General features: G+C 47.4%; 1 protein-coding gene across 5 annotated transcripts; it reads left to right on the top strand.

Annotated features, from left to right (window-relative positions):
- The first annotated feature begins 86 nt into the window (after positions 1 to 86).
- Positions 87 to 27,740, top strand: socs7 (suppressor of cytokine signaling 7). Of its 5 annotated transcripts, XR_001480254.2 has the most exons (11): positions 88 to 2,313; positions 13,962 to 14,026; positions 14,994 to 15,098; positions 18,301 to 18,423; positions 22,071 to 22,222; positions 22,947 to 23,115; positions 24,250 to 24,378; positions 24,646 to 24,781; positions 25,225 to 25,368; positions 25,806 to 26,112; positions 26,505 to 27,740. XR_001480254.2 is itself a non-coding variant. In XM_015362308.2 (10 exons), exons 1-9 carry the CDS (start codon positions 782 to 784, stop codon positions 25,343 to 25,345), a joined length of 2,496 nt encoding a protein of 831 aa, XP_015217794.2. In that variant the 5' UTR covers positions 87 to 781; the 3' UTR covers positions 25,346 to 25,368; positions 26,505 to 27,740. The 5 variants fall into 5 exon arrangements, 4 of the variants coding, with proteins under 4 accessions (XP_015217794.2, XP_015217793.2, XP_015217795.2 ...); XM_015362308.2 differs by lacking the exon at positions 25,806 to 26,112 and having other exon boundaries at positions 87 to 2,313; positions 24,250 to 24,342; XM_015362307.2 differs by having other exon boundaries at positions 25,806 to 27,740.
- Positions 27,741 to 27,868: the final 128 nt, after the last annotated feature.

The following is a 27,868-nucleotide window of genomic DNA, read 5'->3' as shown; positions in this document are numbered from 1 at the left end:
TTGTGCTGCATGTTTGAGGCCTCACACTTTCCTGCGTGTGCCTGGGCCAGCAGCCCGTGGCCACCTGTTTCAGTTCCTGTTGGTGGGTGAGAGAGTGCGCTTCTCTGCTGGACTTAAGACAGCCACTTCCTGTTACAGGCTTGATGTTCCGCACAGTCCGTTTGTAGCTTGAAGGGCTCTGCTGGGCCGGTGCGAATACAAACCAGAATAGTAACGAGACAGCGATAGCACAGAAAGGTGCTTTCTGCTCTCGCAGATCGTGCAAAGCCCCGTGTGGATCCGAGGCGGGGCGGAAAAGCGACACCGAGCGTCAGGGGCTGTCGGAGTCAGCAGCTCTGCACAGGGCGGCGGAGAGAAGGAGGAGGGGACAGAGGTATAAACAGAAAGGAGCATTGAATTTGCGGAAGTCGGGGAGCGGGTGGGGTTTCTGAAGGAACCCGAGCCGAGAAAGGGCTCTGTTCTCCAGCAGGAAGCTTTCAATGTGCGACTACAGGGCCTCCTTTGACTAGAGCAAGAAGGGGAGTATTGATGTCGCCGCGCAGTCTGTCGGAGTGCCACCCCTTACCCCTGTGTCATTAGAAGGGTATCGGTGTCAGCGATGCTGAAGAAACGTTTGAAATCGCCGGTTTAGTATAAAGGAAGGACGGGTTTCTAACAAAAAGGTGATTTTGTGCGTTCGCACTGACAAAATAAATTATCATTTTTCAGTCCGTACAAGAGGATAGCAACAGACATTAATCGGCAAGTACCCCTGTTTCTCCTCCCGATCAGAGGAATAATAATGAGTAACGGGCAGGAGATGTCTCCGGATTTTGTCTTGATGCGCCTGGTGTCCGCCGCCGAGGATGACCGCTTGGACGAGGAGAACGGTAATTTATCGTCAGCCAGCAGTGTCGTGGCCGGGTTCGGGACTCCGGTCTTGGGTCACCACCACAGCAGCGGCATGAAGAGCGGGTTTGAATTCGAGCTGGGCAGCACGGCCGGCCGGCCGCGGCCGAGCAGCCCTTCCCAGCAGCTCAGGCTGCCGCCGGGCGGCGGGACAGCAGCACCTGCGGACGGTGTGATGCTAACTCGACCACCGCAGCCTCTGCCGCCTCCTGCAGCCGACTCAGCCTTGGCCCAGCGCTTCGATTTCGCTCACAGGGCCAGGGGCTCACGGCCGCAGCTCATGGTGTTTCGGAACCTGCTGCGGGCTGGAGACGGTACCAGGGAAAGCGGACCGGAGCAGACGGCTCTGCAGGTGAGCGACGCGGAGAGAGAGGCGTCTTCTTGCTCCGTTTCCACTGCGAGTGTCGGCAACAATAACAACTCGCTCTGCGGTGGAGATGCGCCACAGCAGCTTCATCTGTCTCAGAAGCCGAGATGGAGTTTGCACTCCCGGGTGAAGCCGGCGAGGCCGGCTGCCGATACAGGTAACCTCCACCGAGAGGGGCCCGAGCTGTGTCACCGGCACCGCCTGGTTTCCGATACCCAGGGCTGGCTGCCCTTGCCCGGGGTTTTACTGGACGGAAAATCAGTCCACCACCCTCACGATTTCCTGGACTCTAGGTGGGCCTCGACGCTCGGTGGAACAGAGCTGCCTTCGCTAGGAGACCCCGTAATTGATCTGGCGAGGAAATTTGGGGAGCTGGGGGTCGACAAGACCTCGAAAATGCTGTTCAAGGATGGAGAGCTGCCGCACTGCCCCTGCCAGGGTGTGCTGGGCCCGGCCAGCGCGGGCATGGGGCCTGGGGAGGACCCCACGGAGACCAGCGACGCGCTGCTGGTGCTGGAGGGGCTGGGGTCCGAGGAGGTGGACGGGCTGGACCTGCACAGCTGCCTGGAGGAGGAGTTTGCCGACGGCTCGGCTCAGACTCTCGGAGTCGGTGGGAAAGGGCTGCCGGGCGGCCTGTCCAGCAGGGCCCTGACGGGGCTGATGCGGCAGGCGGAGAGGGCGGCCGCAGAGCCCTGCTGCCCGCTCGACAGCGACCCCGTCTCGGGAGCGTCGACGCCCGTGGGCTCGTCACCCTGCGGCTCCACTCTGGATTTGCCCGCCCCAGGCCTGGCCATGGCCGGCAAGGTCCGGGTGGGCAGGTGTGCCAGCTCACCGCTGGCCCAGGCCACAGGGGGCGTGGAGCCCGGCAGAGTCCTCAGGGTTCCTGGGAAGTCACGGAAGGGCTCCCTGAAAATCCGCCTTGGCAAGCTGTTCAGAACTAAGAGTTGCAACGGCTCCAGTGACCCGCTGGATAAGCGGCACTCCGTGGACCTGGCCGCCTCGGCCGGCAGCCTGAGTGACACCTCCACCTCCAGCGGCGGGGAGCAGGACGCGTGCAGGTGAGGGCCGCGGTTTCCAGCTGCCGGGGTCTGTGACGTGGCAGCAGGTGTTTCTGGGCGGCCTCGCCTGGCCGGGATGGCGCAGGTGTGAAGGCGTGTGTGTTCCTGTGGGATGCAAAGGGGCATGAGGTGTGTTTGGGGTTGCTGTTACAGCACGGCTCTGCTTGTACAGGGCAAGAGCATCAGAAGGCTCTGGAGGAGTGCAGGTGTCCCGTGGGCATCAGTCGGCTCATCTGGCTCCTGTGTGTGTCTTTGTGCCTCCATGTGTGTCTTGAGTCTGTCCTACACACTTGCGCTGTGTAAAGTCCTCATTTTGACTCTGTAAAATGTAATTCTCACTACAGAACATCACTAAGGAAGTTTATTTACTGATTTATTTGCCCGACACTTTTACTTTTAAGGGACTGGTGTTTGCACCTAGGTCTACAGGTTTGTTTTGTTGGGACAGTACAGATGAGGCACCTTGCTCAAGGGTGCACTGTCTCAGCGAGATTCGCTGAGATTCGAACCCACAACCTGATAGTTACCCAGTCCAGAGCACTGACCTCTGCACCACCCAGCTGCTGTTCACGAGAGAAAACCAATCTTGCATCTTGGTGATTTTTACACAATCATTGTTATTATTGTAGTTGGTTGTGGGCTTTTGGTGCTTTGAAGGAAATGTCTGTCTTGAGTTCAAACAGTCAGGTGCAACAGGGATGAAAGAAAATTGAGCAAGTGTAAAAAATACTTTCAAAAGAGGAAGGAAATGCTCGCGTGTGTAAATGAAGAGCAGAGAAGCACTGTGGAAAGTAGAAAGTAGTTTAGCTAATTTATAGTGAGACACAACATCAAGCATGAAATTGAAAGGGCACAAAGACTTCTGTATCTTGCAAGGTGGGCCTTGTGCAGACAGCTTTGCAATACACTGTCATTTATACCTCAGACATGAAAGTATGGTGGAAAGATGGGTTAGTCCTACTTTGTGTTGGTATGGATTTTTAGATGGTGAGGCAGTGGCTGAACTTCAGGTGGGCTACAGAGTTTTTAAGCTCTTTTGCTCAGCCTTCTCTCTGCAGCTGCTTGTCACAACGCACTGTGTGGCAGCTAGACGCAGTTCTCCGCTGTCCTGCTGACAGGCTGTGACTGGCTTTCTGCTGGGGGAGTGTGTGCACAGGGCACAGGGCCCGCGTGTGCTGCAGTGGGCTGTGACTGGCTTTCTGCTGGGGGAGTGTGTGCACAGGGCACAGGGCCCGGGTGTGTTGCAGTGGGCTGTGATCAAGCACACAGACTAGATGCCCACATGCACTGCTGAGGGGACTGGCTGGTGTTTCAATCAGTCTTTGTTTCGATTTTAAATGTTTCTGCACTATAAAAATGCTGTTGAATGATGCTTGTAAAGAATGGGAAAAGGTTCCGTTTTGCAAAGCAGTTTGATGAAATCCATGTGGGTAATATTGCAATACTTTCATCTATGTAACATTGTCCCAGCTCCTGACACCTGAGATTTTTCAGAGATTAGACCATGTCTAGTGGAGCATCTCAGCCTTACAAAGCCCATGTCTGCTGTGTTCTCAAAATGCCAGGGAGATAAAGATCAGGGCTCTGTTAGCATTTCCACTAACAGCACAGAGACTTTCTTCCCCTGCCTCACTGTGTGCACTGGGGGAAGAGTGGATATTGCAGCCTAGTACAGTTCATTCACTTTGTTGATGACCAGAAAGTCTTCTGATATTAGCTTTGCTGTCATTTGGTCTTTTAAAATCTTATTGCTTTGTTACTTTATTTCTGAAAAGACAAGTTCTGAAGCCTGTTTTTTTGCATGTCTGAATATCTGTATAAGGAAAAAAGGACTGAATGTTTCAAAACATACAGTTAGAACAGGATCATTACAGTTTTAAATGGTGTATTGCTTGACAATCATAGCTTCGCATACAGATCTATATATAATATATAGGCTGTTCATTCAGTAAATAGAAAGTGGAGTCCCAGAAGACTCTGTGTAGTCTGTTAGAGATATATGTAGAAATCCTTTAAGTTTTACTGCAAACCTTTTTTAAAAAGGTTTTTTTTTATTAAGCTGTTCAGTTGTACATCATTTCATTGTGTTGAGTTGCATTTTATTGCTTTTTAAATTATTAATTTGGCTGACACCATTGTTGTCAGGAGAGCAAATGTTACAGTAAATTGCAATATTGATGAAAGGGGATGCAGTAATGCTACAGCTTGAGGCTGTGCTTTACAGAAGTCTACACAGAGCAGGATGCACAGTAGTGAGCGAGGAAAGGGAGCACAGAAGTGGTATCTGATCCTCTAGATGTGGCCTTCCATGTGGGCTGAGGGCTGTGAGGGCTAGCAGATGGCTGGGCCTTGCTCTCAGCCTGGGGTCCGCTGGTTATCTCCAGACCAGGTCAATACTGGCAGCCGCCACATGTCCCTTCAGGGCTGAGGGGGAGGTCAGAGCTGCGGGGCAGTGCCTCTCGCTGGCAGGCCTGCTGCCCTCCCAGTCCAACGGCTCTCTGCAGCCAACTACCGGCGTGAGGGCAGGTGTCGTATTGGCCGCAGAGCCAGAGTCAGTGTCCCTGCAGCCTGTGTGGGATCTACAGGGGCTGCTGCAGTTTGTCAAATGCTTCCTGACCCATCGGATGCTTCCTGATAGTTCTTCCTTTTAGTATTTTCCTTGTTCTGTTTCTCAGTCTGTGCTGTTATGGCTCCAACATCCCCAGTCCATACAGACGTGAGACATGGAGGTGGGCTTCTGTATGAGGGCGTTATGTGGCACCAGTCTAACCCTGTTTATGACAGCGTCACATATCTGCTCATCAATAAATAATACTAGGAATTCTTATTTTCCTGTTAAACACATGCTTCAAAAAGTTGTGCTTTAAGTTGAGTCCACAGGAAATAAGAGAAAAGATTACGAGCACGCATTATGAAATAAGTTTATTGTCATCTTTCTATGATTTTATCATCCGTCCAAAACAGTGGGAATTAGTCATTGTATGGTATCACTGTACAAAACTATAGCAAAAAGACAAACAACGCTCAACATAAATTAAATACATGTTAAAAACAAATAATAATCCTAGACATGCAACAGTACATACAGTGGATATAAAATGTCACACACCCTTATTGAAATTGCAGGTTTTTGGGATGTAAAGCCCGAAATCAAGATAAACCATGTCAGACATTTTTCCATCTTTAATGTAACCTTGCAACCAACAAATTTCAAGAGAAAAACAAATAGATAATTATTAGGAAAAATAATTGAAATAAATAAACCTACAACACCCTGGTTGCATAAGTGTGCCCCCCCCCCCCCAACTAATACTTTTTGGAAGCATCTTTTGCATTTATTACAGCAGTAAGTCTTTGTGAATAAGTCTCTATCAACTTTGCACAACTGGACTTTGAAATTTGATCCCACTCTTCATTGCAAAAAAGTTCAAGCTCCTTCAAATTGCCAGGGGATCTGCCAGCCATCTTTAGGTCATTCCACAGGTTTTCTATGGGATTGAGGTCTGGGCTCTGACTGGGCCGTTCCAAGACTTTGATCTTCCTTTTCTGAAGCCATTCCTTGGTTGACTTTGATGTGTGTTTTGGGTCATTATGTTGGAAGGTGAAATCCCTCTTCATATTCAGCTTGCGTTTTGTGCCAAAATATCTGGATATTTGGGGCTAGTCATTATCCCATCTATCTTGACCAGAACCCCTGTCCCAGCTGAAGAGAAGCAGCCCCAGAGCATGATTCTGGCACCACCATGCTTCACAGTAGACATGATGTTCTTTGGATGATGAACTGTGTTGTCTTTGCGCCAAACATATCATTTAGAATTAAGGCCTTTGTCTCATCAGACCATAAGACATTTTCCCAAATGGTTTGGGGTGATTGAATGTATTTTTTTTTCTCGCAAAATTTCGATGGGCTTGGATGTTCTTTTTTGTGAGAAGTGGCTTCCATCTTGCCACTCTACCCCGTAGCCCAGACATATGCAGAATACAGGAGATTGTTGTCACATGCAAAGAGTGACCAGTACCTGCCAGAAATTCTTACAGCTACTTTAATGTTGCTGTAGGTCTCTTGGTAGCCTCCCTGACAAGTTTTCTCCTTGTCCTGTGTCTCCACTTATTGATGATAGTCTTCACAGTGCTCCATGGTACATCCAATGCCTTTGATATTCTTTTATACCCCTCTCCTGATCGGTGCCTTTCAACAATAAGATCCCGTAGGTGTTTTGTCAGCTCCTTGCGGACCATGGCTATCCCAGTAGGATGCAACCATGGACGTTTCAAGGAAATCCTACAGCTGATTTGTATTTGGTGTTAATCAGAATCACTTTCATTGATGGCAGGTGTATGCTACCTACCTTTGGACATGATTTTGAATGTGATTGGTTAACTCTGAACACAGCTACAGCCCCCATTATAAAAGGGTGTGCACACTTTTCAACCAGGGTGTTGTAGGTTTTGTAGTTTCAATTATTTTTCCTAATAATTATCTATTTGTTTTTCTCTTGAAGGTCAAATTAAAGATGGAAAAATGACTGACATGATTTATCTTGATTTTTGGCTTTACATCCCAAAAACCTGCAATTTCAATAAGGGTGTGTAGACTTTTTATATCCACTGTATATACACATCTCCCTTTGCCTGTATTACACTACCATTTCACATAATCTGATAGCTTCATGCAGGAAACAGACACTTTTAATATACTGATTGCACAGGGAACAACAGATTTCTTGTAGACATTTTTCTTGGCCTCAGGCTTTCTAAACCACCTCCAAGGTAGCAGTTGGAAATGAGAAAGAAGAGGGTGGGAAGGGTTGTTAAAGATTAGCAGAGCTTTCTTTTGAACTGCGGTATAGTACAGCTCTTTAGTTCAAGTTCGTTTATTGTCATTATACTCATATACAGGTATATGGTAAGCTTTAAGCTGTTTTTGTGGTCAACCAATTATTTTACTGGCAATATAAACAATTCTGGCCAGCTTCCCTTTACTCTTAATACTCAGACTACCAGACCACACCGTGATACCTAACGGAACGATGATTTCTACTATTCTGTAAACCCTCTTTAAAACGTTTTGTCTCACTCCAAACCCTTTCAGCCTCACGAACAAAAACATACACTGACTAGCGTTCTTTAAAAATGCCATTGGCATTCTCTGTAAAGTTTAAATGATCATCTATCAATTTTCCTTGTTGCTTGAAACACTGAACAACCTCCACAGGCTGATTTAATAAGAGGGAGAGGTTGAAAATCTAATGTTTTACAATCACAAGTATCCAGTTCTTTGGTGTTACCAGCATTAATATGAAGCTCAACTCACACCACCTTCCCAGTTTACTCATGTGTTCAAAGGAAGACTGTTAAGAAAAGTAGTGTATGCATAATAATGTTGGAAAGAAAGAGCAATACAATAGCTGTACAAAAATAATCTGAAAATTGTATTAAATACAAAAACTCTAGCAAGTTTACAAAGGTAGTGTGGAACAAAGCATTCATGTATTGCAGAGATCCCATTGTCTGTGTGCTATGTTTACAGTGAATGAGTCCAGCAAATTAAATCTCCAAACTGAACATTACGGACATGAGTGCGATACAGTGTGAGAGTTACTGAAGGATATGGCTGAGGGCTGAGAGATCACAGGTGCTGTCAAAACGGATCAGTCCTGAGCAGATAGTGGGATTAGAGTTGAATGCTACGCCTGACAGGATTGAAAAATAATGCTGTCCTCTAGCCTGCCTGGCTGTTCAAAAAATAGTTTTTCAAATGTAACAGGGCTACGACTGGCCCTGCTGACTACCTTTCCCCCTCTAGCCTCGGGGCGCAGGTGTGGTGGAGGGTTAGGTTGAAGGCTGAGAGTGGGGTGAAACACCAGGAAGCCCAGAGCCAGATTGTTGTCTTGTTTCCCCTGTGGGACAGCACTGCTGAGAGTAAAAACATGATGCGCAGCACAGAGCCCTGGCCACAGACGTGTTGACGCAGTGTGAGACTGCTCTGGAAACCCTTGGTGAGCATCTTGGAACAGAGGTGTCTGAAGTGCGGTGAACCAGTTTTTAAACACACCCTGGAATCAGTCTGGGAGCCAGCAGGAATTCAGAGCGAGCTTATTAACAACACCATCATTTCCAAGTCTGCTTTTTAGTTCGGAGAACTTAGTCTGCAGTAATGTTTCTGTTCAAACTAGATTCCACTGCTTGCTTCAGTGTGACTCTCTGCCATTTTAATCGGAGGCTGTATGTACAGTACAGAGTGTTTGGGATGGATCCTGGCTGCATTTGCTTACTAAGGTTAAAGGCTGCATGTGAGATCATTGTTATCACTTCTAGAAATATAGCTTATCTTGTGGTTTGGAGAAGAGAAGTGTTTTGGAGTATGTGGAGCACAGTAGGCAGCCCAGTTCCTTCCTTAAAGAGATCACTCCCCCTCAGCCTGACTCAGGGCCCAGGTCTAGGAGCTCAGCTTTCACAGCAGAGCTGTGCTCCCGTTTCCTTATCTACAATGTTACGGTACAGAAAGATCAAGGTAGTCAGCGATTTCTTTTCTTTTGTATTCACAAATTTATTGACGATACCCACAAAAGAAAAAGAAAATACTTATAATAACAATTACTCATAACGAGTAACAAAAAAAACAAAAGTTCACTTATCAAAGAGTCTTTGTCCATAAATGCACTTCCATCACTTTTCTGTAGATTAAGCTGTTCTTCGGGTTTCCTTTTCTATTTGTGTGTCCACCAAAATGAAGTAAAAACAAGTCGCAAAGTTCAATGTCCAAAGTCTCTCAACGAACAGTAAATCCGAATATAAATCTTATCCGTAAGTGAGCGGATCCTAAAGAGTGCTGAATCCCTCTCCATCCTTCTTCTCTATTCTCTACTCTTCCCACCACTAAGTTGATCCCCTTTTTTATACACCTGAATCAAGTCTAGAAACTTCTAGACCCCTCATGTGACATGTCCACATCCAAAGATTTATGTAACCATTCTAGTACATTGTAGACAATAATACTAATTATTTACATAAAGTAATATCAATTACAAATGACAAATGTTCTAGTAAATAAAAAACATAATTAAAAAAATAATTATTCATAACACATAACTGCAAAAGAATATAAAAAGGTCAGAAATGAGTTGAAGCCATTAAGCTGATCTAGCTCACTTTGCTAAAGTCAGCCAGGGGATCGATTTGTACAACATGGCTGGGTAGAGTGTTCCATACACCCACCTCCCTTTGTGTAAAGAATTAAGCTCTACTCTCTCTTTTGTTGATATGCTTGTTTGTGGTTTGGGAAAGTCAGTAGAGGTCCCCGACAGTATCGTACAACACAAAAGTGTCTGGTTGTGTGACAGTTGTGTGAGAGTCCCTGACAGTGTGGGAGCCCAGCCTGGTTTCTCATCCCTCCAGTGTCCTGGGACAGTGAGCTGAGGGGTCTATACCAGGAGGACAGTCCTTAGTGTCCTGGGACAGTGAGGTGGGGGGGGTCTCTACTGAGTGTTCTGGGACAGTGAGGTGAGGGGGTCTGTACCAGGAGGACAGTCCTCAGTGTCCTGGGACAGTGAGGCGAGGTTGTCTCTACTGCGTGTCCTGGGACAGTGAGGTCTCTGGGTGCAGGAGTGGGGCTGTGAGGCTGGTATCTCCTGGGGTGGAGAAGCAGTGACCTCACGTGACACACTGCATTGCTACACAGAATTAAGAATTACTGTACCAGCATGTGTCCATAATGACTGGTACCAGATGCATGCTCACTCTTCCATCCTTGATTAGCTTTATTGTTTGTTTTCCCCGCACAAGACAAGTCAAGATGAACTCTGCTGTTGTTCTCAAGCTGATAAAGCCTCTTTCACTTCCTCCTTTTCCTATCTAGTTTATTTTCTGTTTCACATCATCTTCAGTATTCTGTAAATTATGCTTTTTAGCATAAAACGCAAGCAGTCTGAGAAGCTCTATGAGTTGTTAAAAAAATACCATCTTCTCTTTTGCTCTCCTGACTTTCACCCTACCTGGGAGTCTGTCACTGTTAAACCTCTAAGCTGACAAAACATACGGGCCTCGGCAAAGCCACAGATTCTCCATACAACCCAAATATATCTTATACCTGCACACAGCTCCCAGCACTGACCCACACCTGCACACAGCTCCCTGCACTGAGCCACACCTGGACACCGGCACACGGCGCCCTGCACTGAGCCACACCTGGACACCGGCACACGGCGCCCTGCACTGAGCCACACCTGGATGCACAGAAAGCTGCAAGAATGTATTGTTTTATGGTTCTCTACCACACAGCATCCCACCAATCACATTGCAACTATATTGCAACACAGTATTGCACCTATCACTAGACCTAGATTAGAATTTATTCCTTTAGGGGCTCTTGTGTTGACAATTTCATCTCCATTCCACTGGTAAGCGTAAATCAGTTAAAACATGTAACTACCATAAAATACTCACTGTTAAATGCTCACTAAGCAACAAATCAGTTCTGGTTAATGATATGGTGCTTGACACCTACTCTGAGCTGTGCCTACTAACAGAAACCTGGCTTAGGCCCACTGACACTATTCCTTTAGTTGAAGCCTCACCTAATGGCTATATAGTTTTTACAGAAAGCTCGTTGCTCAGGGTGTGGAGGTGGCCTAGCAGCCATGTTCAGTGAGTCTCTGAGAATTGAATTAAAAACTGTTAATGACTTTCACACATTTGAAGCAATGCTCCTTAAAATAGCACCCGAATCATGTACATACATTCTTTAAGTGTACAGACCCCCAGGACCATATGCATTGTTTCTTGCAGAATTTGGTGAACTGCTCTCTGATTGTTATGAATTTAGACTAAGTTGTAATATTAGGCGACTTTAACATACATATGGACATACAGACAAACACCTTCAGTAAAAATGTATTGTCTCTCCTTGTCTCTGTATGTTGTAGTCAGCATTAAACAGGACCAACACACATATACAGTCATACACTAGACTTAATTATCATAGAGTTGATATTCATCATGTACTAGTCCATCCAATCAATAACTCTTTTTCTGACCACTCTTTAATTACTTTTGAGATTCGACTGCGCTTGATAGCTCCCAAGGAGAAGACTATTACAACACAACACATCAACAGGGGTACTTCATTAAATTTCATGAGCACGATGAACAATGCTATCTTCATCTCCAGTAATAATGTTGAAGAAATCACACATAACTATAAAACAGTGGTCAGACAGGCCCTTGATGAAATTGCCCCATTAAAGACTAAGGTAGTCAAAGCCACTAGACACTCTCCATGGTGTAATGATCACACACGATCCCTTAAACAGGAGTGCCACAAACTAGAGTGCAAATGAAGGTCTACTGGTCTACAAGTATTCAAGTCAGCATGGACTGATGGCCTGCAGTAATATAAGAAAACCCTATATAGAGCTCGTTTGGTCTACTACTCTGAACTTATTTAAACCAATAAAAATAATCCTTGCTACCTATTTAAGACAAGAGCTAATCTTACAAATAAGACCGATCCTATAGTACCATTTAACTTCAGTAGTGACGATTTCATGAATTTCTTTAATAATAAAATTAACACCAAACACAATCAAATAAGCCGCAAAGAATTCTGGTACAGAAACAATATGTGCACCTCTTTAGTGTTTTTCAATTAGTTATTGAACAAGAACTCAAGAAATGTATTAATTAGACAAAGTCATCCACCTGTCCACTAGATCCCATCCTCACTCAGCTAGTCAAAGATTCCCTCGAAGTACTGGCAGGACCCATATTAGTATAATGAACAAGTCCCTTGCATCAGGTGTTGTACCTGATCAATTTAAGGTAGCGGTTGTTAGACTGTTCCTTAAGAAGCCAAATTTGGATCCACAAGTTCTTAACAACTACAGGCCTGTCTCAAACGTCCCATTTCTATCTAAAATTCTTGAGAGAATAGTTGTGGCCCCAACTTCAATCGTATCTGGACTCAAATAATATACTTGAGAAATTCGAATCGGGTTTCTGCCTAGGCCAGAACATTGAAACTGCATTAACAAGAGTCGTAAATGACATTCTGTTAGCTACTGACGTGGGGAATGCAACAGTGCCTGTGCTTCTAGATCTTAGTGCTGCCTTTGACCTCTCTGTTTTGTTATACAGGCTTGAGTTTGAGGTTGACTTATGTGGAACCATCCTTAAGTGGTTTACTTCATATTTAACTAATCGTTTTCGTTTTGTTCAATTATCTAATAATTGTACTGCTTCATCAATGTCACCAGTTCAATTTGGGGTACCACAGGGATCAGTGCTGAGACCAATATTGTTCTCTCTGTACATGCTGGCGCTAGGTAGGATAATACAAAAACATTAACTTTCATTCATATGTTGATGACACTCAAATATACATTTTGTTTACACCTAACGACAACACTATTATCACTTTAGTTAATTGCATTAATGAAGTAAAGACTTGGATGTGTGAAAACGTTTTGTTACTCAACTCTGATAAAAATGAGGTTCTGTTGTTTGGAGGCAACAATACTGATAGGACTACTTTAACTTCAGGACTTAACTCAGAGGATTTAAAAATTTGCCTCAAGGACTCATCACGTAACCTAGGCATTAGACACAAGGCTCTCATTTAACTCTCATTTATCGTTTAACTCTCTATGTATCGAAAACATGCTTCCTACAGTTAAGAAATATTGCAAAACTAAGGTAGTTTCTCTCCACTCAAGACACAAAGAAATTAATACATGCTCTTGTACACAGCAGGTTAGACTACTGCAATGCCCTACTATCAGGGAGCACCCACCACTCTTTCAACACCTTACAGCGAATTCAGAATGCAGCAGCTAGAATTGTTACTAGGAGCAGAAAGTACGACCATATAACCCCTGTACTTAGCTCTCTTCGTTGGATTCCTGTCAGTTACAGGGTGTACTTAAAAATCCTTTTACTTATTAGGCTCTCAGAAGTCAGGCACCTGTCTATCTAATAGAACTCATTAATGCTACCATCCAAGTCGCCTGCTTAGATCACAGAATGCAGGTCTTCTTCATATTCCACGCATTAATAAAAAAAGTTGGTGATAAAGCCTTTAGTTACAGGCCCCTAGCTTATGGAACGGTCTCCCACCCCATGTTCGGGATGCAGAGTTAATCTCAGTATTCAAATCCAGACTGAAAACCTGTTACTTCAGCCTAGCCTACTCACACCTTACATCATAGCCTGCTGCAACCATGGCTGCTGGTGATGCTGTACATGCCATTGTGTGTCTCTGTGTTGGCCCACCAGGTAGATACATCTGTAGAGGTAGATGGTGCCTGAGATGGGCACCATCTGAGTCAAATGCTGCATCACTGCCATGGATCCAAGAGGGACACCATGGATATAACTATCGTTTAGGAGGACTTTGCTGGTCAACAGAGATCTGTAGTCAGTCGGGCAGCCAGTTGACCTTGGACCCCTAGGGGTTTGTTTTCTCCTTACTAAGGAGTTTTTGGTTCCTCTCCTCCGTTGTCTTCTGGTCTTTTCTGTTCTGTATTCACATGTGTGGTCACTTGCATTGATAAGTGCTTTGGGGCAACTTTGTTGTGAGAAGCGCTATATAAAAATAAATTGAATTTAATTTTAAGACTTGTCATGCTGACAGTGTCTCTGTCCCCTTGCAGGAAGCCGTGTCTGACCAGGACTCAAAGTGCCTTCTCTTCTGTCTCCTTCAGCCCTGTCTTCACAGGTGAGAGCCTTCCTGATTGTGTTGACTAGGCCTAGGCCACTAGAGTTTTTTTTTAATTGAAAGCCAGAGTCTAGAGTCTAAGCACTACTCCACACCGCTGCTCTCTGTACTTTGCTATACAGGTGGACAAGACCTCATACATATTGGATGTGTTCATTTTGTTCCTGGTAACTTATTAATCCAAGGATTTTATCCAGCAGGATCCAAGAGAATTAACTCCAGTTATATAGCTGGGCAGTTTGTTCCAAGCCCCTACAACCCTTTGTGTAAAGATGTGCCTCCTGAATCAGAATGAATGCACTGAAGTTCTTCTGAGTTTTCTCTAGTGTCCTTTTGTCCTCGTTTCACAGTTAGTACTGAAGTTGTGCACCTCATAAGAGGTTTGGTTCATTTGACCTGTATGTATAAAACATTTTTGCCCTTCTTTGAATTGAATGTATATTTTTTAATTTTAATGACCCCAAGTTTACACAGTATTCTAAATCAGGTTGTATCAACATATTATTTAGTTACCATAACTTTTCTTGACTTGAATTCTGCTATTTTTCACAATATACCCTCAGACCACACAACAACACCTAAAGTCTTCTCATAGGTCACATCCAGGAGCCCAGTGCCACTCATTTTATATTTCCAAGGTCTTGGCACTTGTCTGAGTTCAGGACCATTTTCCAGGAGTTTGCGCACTGCCGGATGGTGTCTGAATCGTTTTGTAATGTCTTCACTGTTTCTCAACCTCTTGTGTGGAATCTTATCCAGGACACTCAGGTCCGCTCAGACACAAACCTTCCAAACACACTCTTGAAGGTGTTCCAGCTGGATCTGATTCTTGGTTTGTTACTAGCAAGCTGGGCTAATTGACCACCACTCATTTTTTGCCTTCCTGATGTTCTTGAACTAGTTATGACCCTTTCAGGGTGACTGTCAGTGACTGCTCTTCTCGTCTCCCTCTCTCCGGTACCGGCAGGCGAGACTGTGTCGCTTGTGGATGTGGATATCTCTCGAAGGGGAGCGAACTCTCTGCACCCTCCCACCCCACCTCCCCCACCTCGTCGGAGCCTGAGCCTGTTAGGTAAGATTCTGCTGCCCCACCTCACTCTGTGTCTGGAGCTGCACTGAGGCCAAACGGAACTTCTCAGAGTGAAGGGAGATTAAACCCGAACTGAAATCACTTCCGTCACCACACTTGTCTGTCTGTCTCTGTTGTTGTGCCTTGTTGTGGCTACTGCACTGCAGCTGCTCTGTCTACTGCCAGTCTTCCACCCCCAGCACACTTCTGTAAGAAACACATCAGACACTGGAGGGCTTATGTGATTGTCAGGAGACATCATCGCTTTCTGCTTCCAGCTCAAACATCTTGTACAGCACTGCGAGGTCTGGTCTTCAGCGGGCCTGCTATTTAGTTTGTTTACCAAAAACTAGGTGATTTTGTTTTTCTATGAGGTGAAGCGTAAGGGCACTGTGTGTGATACCGCGGGCATTGCAGTGTCCTGCTGCAGCTCTAGCAGTGAAGCTGCAACACTCTGCCTGGCAGACGTTCCCAGGACTTGACTTCACAGCTCTGACTGCTGCCATGAAGTGTGGTGCTTCTTGTTACTCCTGACTTTTAAAACCAGAGCAGCAAGTCCTGTGTCTGTACTCCCTCACTGCTGGCATGTCCAGAGATTCATTCAGATTCTCTGATCTGAACCTTTCTTGCAAAACATGCAGACGATGAAACTTTTGAAAAACAATTCTTAGAAAAAAAACTGAAGTATATCAAAAGAAAGACTAGATGATCGATGTTTAATTGTAATGCTGAACACAATGAATTGTGGTTCATTTTATTTTTGTATGATACAATAACACTTTGTCTTATTTCTCAGAAATGTGTTTTGTGGTTTATGAGCACAGAATCTTACAAATAACAAACAGTAAAAATAAACATTACGTTTTATGGCAGAATAGTCAAGGAAACATATCTGCTGACAGACCCTGGTGAGAATAGTTAAGCTGTTTGGACGCCCAGTTGTGTTCTTGCCATTTCATATCATTTTTACTTTATAATTTTATTATAAAAAATCTTACCATTGGATCTATAACATATTAATAATTAAAGTACTTTATTACCAGTAATATTATACTTTCTGACAATATTTTTAAATTTTTCTACAAGTGAGCTATACTTTTTGTACAGTAACTGCCATTCAGTTAGTGCCCTATAAAAGGTGCTAATCTAGTTGGTAATAATATTGTTAAGGCAAAGGGGAAATTTAGTTTCTTGCCCCCTTAGAGAAAGATTTGGATAATTCTACAGTTGAGAGTTGCAAAAGGTTAAGGTTGCTCAGCGTGTCTGGGCGCTCCTCCTGGGACAGGCCATCACTCATCGCTGCAGCCCCTCCACTATGTTCCTGGTGGGGGGTGGGGGGGGAGAGGACAGTGGGCAGCTTCTTCCACAGAAAATGGAGATAGAGGGAGGGTAGGAGTCCGTCTGTGCCCCCCAGTGCAGAGCCCGGTTTCTGTGTGCTGTCATCTCTGTTTGTGTGCACTCTCCTTCAATCCTTCCCTCTGCCGTTGGCTCCGGAAAGCAAATCAGATTCACGTTTTACTGCAGTTTTAAATTGTTCTAGGGTGCTACTGTGGAAGCCGTTACTTTGTTTTAACGAAGTTAGTATAGATACACCAGCAGTAGCTAGAATGTTTTCAGATACATTACTTTCTGTTTGATTGCTGCAATTTGTATAAGACTCCTGCACCCGGTAAAAACCGAAGTGGGTCATACTGCAGTGCGATAGCCGGCCGAATTGTTTGCTCCGTTTTACTGCAGAACTGTGCAAGTGTAGAGTGTCTGAGCAAAAGCACAGGACTCAAACAGCCACACGTCTCCATGTCTTTTACTGATAGGGAATATCTGCGTGAGTCATGTTCTTATTTTCTAAGGCAGGCAGTTAAAGACAGGGTGTCAGTGAAGCCTGCAGGCTGGGTCAGTGCTCTGTGCTGTTTGGGAGGGATTGGCTGCTTCAGTGCAGACAGTGAGCTATGGCAGAGCAACAGGGAGAAGATTATTGTGAGCCACGAGGGACCTGCTGGGTCCAGTTCATCTTTTCTGTTTGCAGTGTGAAATTTCTGTATATAAGATACCTTGGGCAGGAGATTGTTCAGTGTCAGTAGCTGGTTGGTCTGTTCTTGTTGTATATTTAGTCTCGTTGAAAAGCGGACAGTCTTGCAGGGTGTTTTCTGTGGTGCACAATTTATTACATTATTTGTAACATTGGGCAGCTCTGTCTCCCAACTTGATCACTTTCAGATGTGTTTTCTAATCTTCAAAGCTGCAGTTAAGTTATGTGCTCGATCTTCAGATTCCTGCAGCCAGTCCTCAAACGTTTTTCCATTTCTGCTTTCCTGAAGGGCTGAAGTTCAGCAGCAGGTGGAACTGTCACACTTCTTGCTGTCTCTGTAGAGCTGAAGTGTGTGTTTTGACCACAGGCCTTTATTTGTCAGCTGCCCTTAGCTCATTCCAAGTTGTTGAATCAGGCTGGTTTAGTGCCTTATTTGAAGAAAAGAGTGTTAATTAGGTATCTTAGACCAACTCATACAAAAATATAAAGACTTACGCTGCTTTTGTTCAAGGCAGTCAACAACAGCTCTCAAGCAACTTTGTGAGGGAGTTTGAGTAATTTTATAGCTGACAATATACCATGGTTGTAGTTCACAAGCCCGGAGTGCAGCTGTAGGGTCAGACGTGCGCGAGGGTTGTGTAGTGGCATTGTGGTCTGTGTGTCTGTGGACTGCCCAGTGCAGACTGTGCTCTGTCCTGCTACTGCTTCTTGTTTGTCTGCCTGTGTGTCAGTGCTGATGCCTGTGCAGAAAGTACAGACAGACACAGAGTCCCACCGCTTGAAAATGGGCTGCTTTGACGGAGAGAGAACACTTATACCAGCAGTGGAGAAGTCAGGAGCAATGAAAAATATCATTTACAGACAGCACTGTCTGGTACAGCTCAACCCTGAGCATCGTGCAGGGCCTGACGCAGACACTTCCACATGATACTCCTAATTACTCTATGGGAGTGTTATGGGAAAACTGATACATCCACAGTGCTTAGATGGCGGAACCATTTTAATGTGGCAGGGCTCTGCACCAGTGGAGCATAACAGCCAGGAAAAGGTGAAAGGTCAGCTGATTGACTAGGAGCCCCATCGCTGTCTGGACCTTCACAGCGGTCGGCTGGCTGTACCATGCATCACCTCCTGACCTGGCCGCCTTTGAAACTGTGCACTCTTGTTCTGTTGCAGATGATATAAGTGGGCCGCAGCCAGGGCCTTTCCTATTGAATGTTGTTGGGGCTTCCCTGCAGTCCCTCCCTCTGCCTCCTCCTCCTCCCCATGTCACCATCCAGCATAGCCTCAGCCTGAATGGTAAGACCGGCCGCCAACGCAGGTGTCTGAGCACGGGGGCAGTAGCGGAGCAAGCACATCACTGCTCAGAGTCCGGCTGTGCTGCACCTGTGGGTTTTACCCTGCTACTGCTTTGCATTGGACTGGTACAGGTCTACTCGGGGACAGCTGTTTCCCTGGATAAGCTGGCAGAGTGCTAATAATTTGCTTTAAGCAGAAGAGTCTGTTACTATATCAAATGTTAAGGAAGTTCAGAAGTGAGCTGGCGTAGAGAATTGCAGCTGATTATGGTATTGCACTTTAATTAAATATATTACGATGAAAGAGTTTATGATCCACCGTGGCTGTCAAGTCAAGGTCTTCATGAAGTGAACAACCACAGGGAAGGTGGACTAGCCCAGGTCCTGCTCCGTTCTTAGATGTCTTGTCTTGGGGTGGTCTATACCTCTGAGCACTCCAGCTCGCTTGCATCTGGAGGTCTATGCCAGGTTCAAGTCACTCAGATGTGTTGGCAGAGCTGGACTAACAGAGTCAGACACAGAGACAGTGATTCCAAGTGGCGTGTGCTGGCTGCACACTCAAGATTAACACTGGGACTGTGGACTAGCTGGTGTTGGTACAGCAGTGTTGAGTACTACTGGACTGTATTCTGGGTGTTTGATTCTGTACTAAAAATGACAAATTGCAGGCAAAGCTGAAGGTGTCCCTGTGACATGTGACTGTGCAGAAGGGCAGCATGCTGTCAAGCACCTGGTACAAGGAAAAGTCTGTGGGAAGGGATGTATCTCTGCAGGATAGGACTGTCTCCCTGATGGACAAGGTTGTCATCCCGGGATAGAACAGTTTACAGTTTAAATGCCACAATCAGTGGAGCCCAGGGAAATCCAATCTGAACTTTAGAGAAAGCTAAGGTTTCAGCCCTTTAAAAGGTGGAAGTGGGAGAGGGTGGTGCCCTACAGGCGTGACTCACACTGAAACAAGGCTGGGAGTGTGGAGGCCAGGCTGGGGCTCCCAGGGCACGAGCCGTCTACCTCTTGCCCACTGCAACAGCTCCCCCGAGCGGAGCAGCAGAGTCACTGGGGTTCCCTGAACAGCTAAGCATCTGTTGTTCATGAGTGTTGCAATCAGTCTCTCTCTCAATGCAGCTGAATGGATTGTGTGGCAGCAGTCTAGTTTGTTATAAAGTCATGACGTTTTAGATCTGGTCACCTCCTGACCATATCCTGTCACAGATGTCAGTACGGCACTAGCAGTAATTGTGCTCTTGTTCTGTTGCAGTAGTGAGTGTGATAAGGCCATTAATAAAATCTGTTTTCTCCTCCATCATCTCTTTCTGCATGTAACGAATGGAAGTCCCACAGCTGCAGTAAGATAAGCTAAGATCACTTTATTGGCCATATATAATTTCTTGTATGAGGAATTTGTCTTTTCACAGACCCCAGCTTGCTCTCCATGAGACACACAGACAGGGAGAGAAGCTTGGGGTCAGAGTGCAGGGTCAGCCATTGTACAGCACCTGGAGCAGTTGGGGTTAAGGGCCTTGCTCAGGGGCCCAATGGAGTAGGATTCCTCTGCCGGCTGCGGGATACGAACCGGCAACCTTCTATCCTTAGTCACAGAGTCAAGGCAGTCCCCCATTATAGCCAGCAGCCATATCACCCTGCAACTCGCAACTGGCAGCCCACTGAAGCTAAGCAGGTGTGAGCCTGGTCAGTACCTGGATGGGAGACTCCTGGGAAAAACTAAGGTTGCTGCTGGAAGAGGTGTTAGTGGGGCCAGCAGGGGACGCTCACCCTGCAGTCATGTGGGTCCTAATGCCCCAGTATAGTGACGGGGACTCTATTCTGTAAACAGGCGCCGTCCTTCGGATGAGATGTAAAACCGAGGTCCTGACTCTCTGTGGTCATTAAAAATCCCAGGGCGTTTCTTGAAAAGAGTAGGGGTGTAACCCCGGCATCCTGCCCAAATTTTCCCATTGGCCCTTACCAATCATGGCCTCCTAATAATCCCTATCTATGAATTGGCTTCATTACTCTGCTCTCCTCCCCACTAATAGCTGATGTGTGGTGAGTGTTCTGGCGCACTATGGCTGCCGTCGCATCATCCAGGTGGGGCTGCACATTGGTGGTGGTGGAGGGGATCCCCATTACCTGTAAAGCGCTTTGAGTGGAGTGTCCAGAAAAGCACTATATAAGTGTAAGCTATTAATAATAATAATAATAATAATAATATTCATATTCATATTCCAACATGCAATTGCTCGGATCATATTGTGCCACAAGTCTGCCCCGCAGTGTGCAGAGAGTAGGTTTCTCAGGTGTGCCACTGGTTGTAGTCTGGTGTGCAGCCTGCTGAGCAATCTGTGTCACTTCAGTGAATGCATGTGTTAATTTGATGTACAGTCAGTTTTTGTGCTACTGCACCCCAGGATCATATCTACAAAAAGACTGTGCTCTCGTGTGGGGCACTGGGACAGCACTGCAATATTTCTTCAGACTAGACAGTTACATTAGTGATTTATTGTTTTCTTACCTGCATTGCATCATGAGTTTACACCATTAACTTTTACAGTTACTTTCTAAAAAAATGGTGGGTAAATGTTGTACTTCAAAAAAAGATACACAGAGACAATGTCAAGGAGACTATTGCACAGTGTCAGAGGCAGTGTGACAGCACAGTGGCAGTGTTAATGTTAATGTTGCTTTATTAGCCCTATACAATTTCTTGGATTAGGAATTCGTCTTTTCGCATACCCCAGCTTGCTCTCCATGAGACACAGACACACAGACAGGGAGAGAAGCTGGGGGTCAGAGTGCAGGGTCAGCCATTGTACAGTACCCCTGGAGCAGTTGGGGTGAAGGGCCTTGCTTAGGGGCCCAACGGAGTAGGATTCCTCTGCCGGCTGTGGGATTTGAACCGGCAACCTTCCAGTCACAGGCACAGATCCTTAGCCACAGAGCCACTGCTCCGCCCGGCAGTGTCAGAGGCAGTGTGACAGTGCAGTGGCAGAGGCAGTGTGACAGCACAGTGACGGTGTCAGAGGCAGTGTGACAGCACAGTGACGGTGTCAGAGGCAGTGCAGTGACATTGTCAGAGGCAGTGTGACGGTGTCAGAGGCAGTGTGACGGTGTAACGCATCTTAATGAACTATCAGAGCCAAACCAAAACCGTACACGTATAGCCACTGAAGGATAGCCACTAGACTGCTGGAGGCATCAGCTTGATTCCGATATATTCCGAAATAGCCCTTACCCTTCAATTACAGTGTTTTAGTGTACATCGCTGAACCCTCAGTGCGAAACATTAGATGAATCCTTGACTACTCTCTGACACACTTCATTGGTACCAGTTTGGTCTGAAGCCTTTGATAAAGGCCTCCTGGGCCCAGTACCCATGTGTGCAGGTCTACCCAGTCCATCATCCAACTCTGTGTTGGCTACACTGATGGGAGGTTTGAACAGTGATTCGGGGGCATCACTGCAGAGAATAAGACTGTTTAACTGCAAGGGTCATGAATGTGTAAGACACCCTTGATGACCTGTGGCACGGTCACACCTGTATGCCCAGGCAAGTAGCGCGGTGTTGCTGTGGTGTGTGCCTGTGTGCTCAGTCGCCGGTTCCTGCCGTCAGCTGTGCACTGAAGCCTGTGCTGTCTTTCTGTGTTTCAGACACCTTCCTGCGCGCGCTCCCTCGCTCCTCGCCCTCACAGCCTGATGCCCCCCCTCCGCCAGCAGCGGCCCCCACCTCCCAGTCCCTGCTGTGTCCCCTGAGCCGCCCGGACGCCAGCAGCTTCGCCGCCAGCCTGAGGGAGCTGGAGAAGGTGAGACTGACGGCCGCGCTCACCCCACTGCGCGCACACCCCACTGCGCTCACCCCCACTGTACACACCAACTGCGCACACCCCCACTGCGGACTCCACACCCCCAACTGTGCTCACCCCACTGCACACACAACCGCACACTCCTACTGCGCACACACCCCACTGCGCACACCCACACTGCGTATACCCCCCACTGCGCTCACACCACTGCACACACAACCGCACACCCCACTGCAGACCCCAATGCACTCGCTACACTGCACTCACCCCCACTGCACTCACCCCCACTGCACTCACCCCCACTGCACTCACACCCACTGCACACCCCACTCCCCCCACTGCGCACACACCCTGATGGACACATGCACAGGAGTGCCCCTTCCTCAGTGTGTTGCTCGCAGAAAAGCATCATGCATTGGTCGTGATGTAATTAGCACTGGGCTCTCAGGGTGTCCTTGTCCTGAGCAAAGTTCAGAATCAGGGTTTGGACCCAGTACTGCTGGGTCACAGGCTGAAGGGTCCTGTTTTTTAGAGTGAGAATCCCCTGGAAACAAGCCTGTATTATTTTCTTTATTGTTTATGTGGTCAGTGGATCTCCTATCCAAGGCAGCTGACAATATACATGAAGCTTTGTATTCTGAGTGGGTATGAAGGAAAACTCCCGAGACCCACGCCCTGTGCACCCCTGCCCTGCCCTGCTCTAACCCTGCGTCCATGCCCGCAGTGTGGCTGGTACTGGGGGCCCATGAACTGGGAGGACGCGGAGATGAAGCTGAAGGGGAAGCCGGACGGGTCGTTCCTGGTGCGCGACAGCTCTGACCCGCGCTACATCCTGAGCCTGAGCTTCCGCTCCCAGAGCATCACACACCACACGCGCATGGAGCACTACCGAGGTGAGGGGGCGTTCCCAGGCGCTGGGGCCTCAGGCCAACAGAGGCCTTTACCTGCTGTCTGAAAAACAACAAGCAGGTACGTTCCACTGAGAGGAGCGCTGAGGGGAAGTGGCAGGAGTCCCTGTGGGCGGGCTGACCCAGTTTGGTTCTCCTCTTACGGGAAACTGTTTCTCGTGGTGGTCTGGTCATTGTCATTGCTGGCCACCTCAGCCCCAAACCGCAGCCATGCGAGAGGAAATGGCAGCTCTGACAGAGAGACAGAGACACACACACACAGCGAGACAAGGGACTGAGCAGTGGGGAAAACCCCAGGCTCACCGTCAGTGAACCCATCCGCTGACCTGGATGGTCAAGCCACAACCAGCAGAGAGAAACAGATGAACAAGTAAAGGTTTATTCCACGCTGAAAAGAGAAGAAAGGAAACACAAGGTTTCGGCTGTGGAGCCTTCTATGGGTGTGAGAAAGACAGGGAAGTCAGCAGCTCATATTGCATAGGAGAATAAAAGTTGGGAGTGTAGAGGAGGCAGGAGCAGGGGGAGGTTGAGTCCAGAGAGGTGAAGAGAGGTGGGAAGTCGAAACCTGCAAACGAAAACAGAAACAGAAACAGATGCTGGGCTGCAGAGAGAGGCCGGGTCTGGGGTGAGCAAGTTGAGACAGGAGAGCACTGAGAAGGAAAAGGGGGTGGCAGAACTGAGAGAGAGAGACTGCAGGGCTGAGAGAGGAAGCGGGAACCAGGCTAAAAGTGATTTGGAGAGAGTTTGCAGGGATGCTGTGAGCTGATGACTCCACTCCCCTGTGGCCTGAGGTTTGGCAGTGGATGGTAATTCTCATCCAGGAAGTGATGTCGCCCTTCAGCCAGCATGGCTGAGCAGCGTAAGGTCAGGCTTAGTCAGCCCCAAGTAAACCAGCAGACTATGGCTAGGAGGTGTGACAAACTGCAGCTTGTGTCTGTGCTGTATGTACAGAAATGGGCTGAAGCTTCTAAAAAACAGAACCCATGAATTGCATGTAAGATTTTATCTTCTCTGTATAATTTATTTTAGATTTGATTCCAAATCTTTCTGCCTCTGTAGCATTCTGTGTGTGTGGCTCAGCCAGTGCTGCTCTCTGACTTTGTCGCTCCGTCCCTGCAGGGACCTTCAGTCTGTGGTGTCACCCGAAGTTCGAGGACCGCTGTCACTCGGTGGTGGAGTTCATCGAGCGTGCCATCATGCACTCGAAGAACGGCAAGTTCCTCTACTTCCTGCGCTCCCGAGTGCCTGGTGAGTGCGTGGGCCTGGGCTCTGCCCCAGCTCCCCGGCTCCCATTTCACAGTCGGACCAAGTGAAAGCAGTCTAAAAACATCCAAGACCAACAGACCACAGGAACAAGGAAAATTGCTTTAAATTTCTCTGCATTAATGCACTTAAACAAAACATGTGCAGGGTAGGGTTGTGATGTCTTGTCTGCGGGGCTTCCCCCATGCCTCTCCTCTGCAGCCAGGCGGAGGTGAGCCCGCCTCACTGATCCTTGTCTACCTGTCTCCACAGGGCTGCCTCCGACTCCAGTGCAGCTGCTGTATCCCGTCTCTCGGTTCAGTAACGTGAAGTCTCTGCAGCACCTCTGTCGGTTTCGCATTCGACAGCTCGTCCGAATCGACCACATCCAGGAGCTGCCCCTGCCCAAGTAACGCGCCTCTCTCTTTCTCTGCATGCTTCCCAGCTCGGTCCTGTCCGCCTCTCAGACAGAAAGACGAGAAGGACACAGTCTGTCCTTCTCCTTTTCTCTTTGATTTCTCATTGTGCTACTCTAGCAGTCTGTGGCTGATTTCACCTCCATCTTTTAATCCTTCTTACTCATCTGAGGCTTCCTGTCTGTGGATCTGCCTCTGTTAACCTGTCGGAGAGCATTCTCTCAATAAGGAGTTCTATCTGAACAGGTCTGTGTCTTGAATCAGAAATGCATGGTCAAGTTGGTGTTTGTACATTACTGCAGCAGTCAGCCCTCATCTTAGCTGAGATAGCCTGCTCTCAACCTCAACAGGACAGCCAAGCTCTGCCATGCAGTTGTGCCCTGTGAAGCTGGGTTACCCTGTTCTGTGCCTGAATCCTGTTCTCCTTTGCACTCAGACCCCTGATCACATACCTGCGGAAGTTCTACTACTATGACCCTGAGGAGGAGATGTACCTGTCGCTCAAGGAAGCGCGCAGCAGCCTGAGGGCAGAGCAGGAGGCAGAGTCTCAGACGTAGCTGCTGGAACCATGTTGGCTCAAGTAAGTGTCCATGTGGGCAAAGCCATCACAGGCTGCTGTTACCCACTGTAGATCTTCGTTCAAGCAGCGAGGAGTACGTTTGTCACAGGAGATACTTGACTTGATGGGCATGATGTGTAAGACAAGGATAAAACCTTAATTGTGTTCAACTGCAAATTGCAGATGGTGTCACAGGATTGTCATTGGAGCCCTAATATAATTAATCTAGAATTAATCTTCTTGATGTGTCTGAAATACTGACTTCTTATATTTAATCAACTCAGCATGGCCTTAGCACTTATCCTGCAATTTAGAGCAGCTGAGAGTCCCAAACAGGAATGCCTGAATCTAGTGTGTCTGTCCTTTTTTGGCTCAAAGGTTGGTGTCCCTAGAGGAAGTGTGAGGGTGTAAATATCTGAAGGACAATTTTATAATAATTATTATAATGTTATATAAAGATAAACCGGCAGGAGAGAGGAGACTGTTGTGTCCGACTGTGCCAGGAAGTCCGAGAGCGAACCACATGCCTCCAGAAACACATCCTGGCCCTGAATCGTGTCTGCCCGCGTCCTTCTCTCCCAACCCCAGAGGGGGGTTCCTCCGCTGGAGCACCAGTGGTCTGGGCAGGCTTCCCACAGCGTTGCTGCTCGGTGATGGAGAGGCTGAGGTTTCAACAGAAAGACCTTGCTGCCTCCAGCTGGGGCTGTGAGCTGGCTGTGTGTCTGCACTGCGACCGAAACAGACGCGTGTTGGGCATTTATGACGGTCAGCCTGCTGACTGGGACTCAGGCCATTTCGGATGTTCTTTCTTGTTTCCTCACACGTTTGCAGAGGGGGACCCAGGGAGGATCCCAGCCCCTGGAGCAGGGCGCTCTGGTGCTCACTGCTGTGGAGCCATGCTGACACTTTTTGCTAACAAGCCCTCCAGTGGCAGACTGTCCTTGTAGTGGTCTCTCACTCTGAAGGCAGATTTCTTTAGCCATTTTCAGTCGCTCCCCTCTTTTAATTCAGGTCAGGAGGGCGCAGATGCACTTGTTTTGTGAGCACACTGTCGCTGGCTTTTATTCACATAATGTTCGGCTCTAGTTCTAAAATTAGTGACAGGTCTGTGTGCTGCCAGTGTGCAATTTTACCGTTCTGTTTCCTGTCTCTTCCAGATCTCGGGCTGTGCTGTAGAGTGTGACCGAGGCTGGGCTGTGATCTGACAGCAGGGGGCAGCACCAGCCCTGACTGATGGGGATGTGTCTCCCACTGCAGCCCAACACTGCCCCCTGCTGCCGGTCAGCACTGCTGCTGTGGTGATGGACACCCCCCCTCTTCCCCGGACTGTGGGAGTGGGGGGGTTCACTGGTGGGAGACTCCTCTCTCTTACCAGTGCAGGGGGCACTGCCACCAGACTGGAGTATTACTGAACTGGAGTGCTGTGACTGGCAAATGCACACTGGATCCTGATTTGGACACTGGAATTAAAAAATAAAAAAAGAACTGAGTTGAAAACAAACCCCAGGACTGCTGTGGATTTTGAAATGATTCAGGGCTCTAGACACCCTGCACTTCTTTCTCTCCTCAGTGTGTCCCAGGAGCAGAGGAGAGACATGGTGAGGTCAGCGTTTCCTCTCTGCACTGAGCCTGTCTGAGCTCACTCCTGTCTCTCGGGTGAATACAGCTCTCGTCATCCGACTGGTTATGGCAGCTTGCAACACTGACACACTCCCCCTGGGACACTACCTGGCCTGCCTGCCACAGCTGGGCTCTCAGAGAGGACACTGTGAGCTCGTCTGGTATGAACATGAATTCCTGAGTAGGACCCTGCTTCTTTTGGGGGTTAAAAGAGTCCGATGTGAAGCTCAATCTCACCTCAGTGCTGAAAGCCTGACGTCTCTTGCTAACGTTTGTTAGCTCTGTGTGAGAGGAGCTGTTTCAGAAGTGCTTCTACTGTACCCACTGTCTTATGGCCTGACTGTATAAAATGCAAAGGACTTCTCCTGCTGTACTAGGAGGGGGGTATGGAGCTGTGTAAGTGTCTGCTGTCTAGAAGATTTATTTTCTTATTTATTTCTTGTTCTGTTTTGTGGTGACTGATCTGTAAATAGTTGTTCTAAAGAAACCAAAAAGGAAGAAAAAAAGTGAAAGATGGGGACCTCAGTTCAGCGATGGGAGGTGGCGTGGTGGCAGTGTGTGTGAAGAGCATCGTGGGTGAGACAGGAAGCTGTCAGCATCTCTGCACCGCCCAGCAGCTCACCTGTCACTGGGGACATCTCTCTGATAGCCTAAAGTAGGCTAAAAACTACTTTTTCCTTTTTTGATAAATACATTCAAAATCACAGACTTGGCTGTGCGACAATGCACGTGTTTTATTTCCAAATAAAACAGGTTTGTTAGTCCGTTTTAAAGGACTTTGCTTCTTGTCCCTTTTTGCGTTTCCGTGTGCTGGTGTGTCCGTGCTCAGTATAGGGCTAGAGGGGGAGAGGAAGCAGGAACTGCAGCTGTGCTCCTGCTGGCTCCTCTGCAGTGCTCCCTG

Source organism: Lepisosteus oculatus, chromosome 28, assembly GCF_040954835.1.
Source record: "Lepisosteus oculatus isolate fLepOcu1 chromosome 28, fLepOcu1.hap2, whole genome shotgun sequence".
Taxonomy (NCBI): domain Eukaryota; kingdom Metazoa; phylum Chordata; class Actinopteri; order Semionotiformes; family Lepisosteidae; genus Lepisosteus; species Lepisosteus oculatus.
The sequence above is the reverse complement of the archived record's forward strand: the minus strand, read 5'-3'. Positions and strand labels throughout refer to the sequence as shown.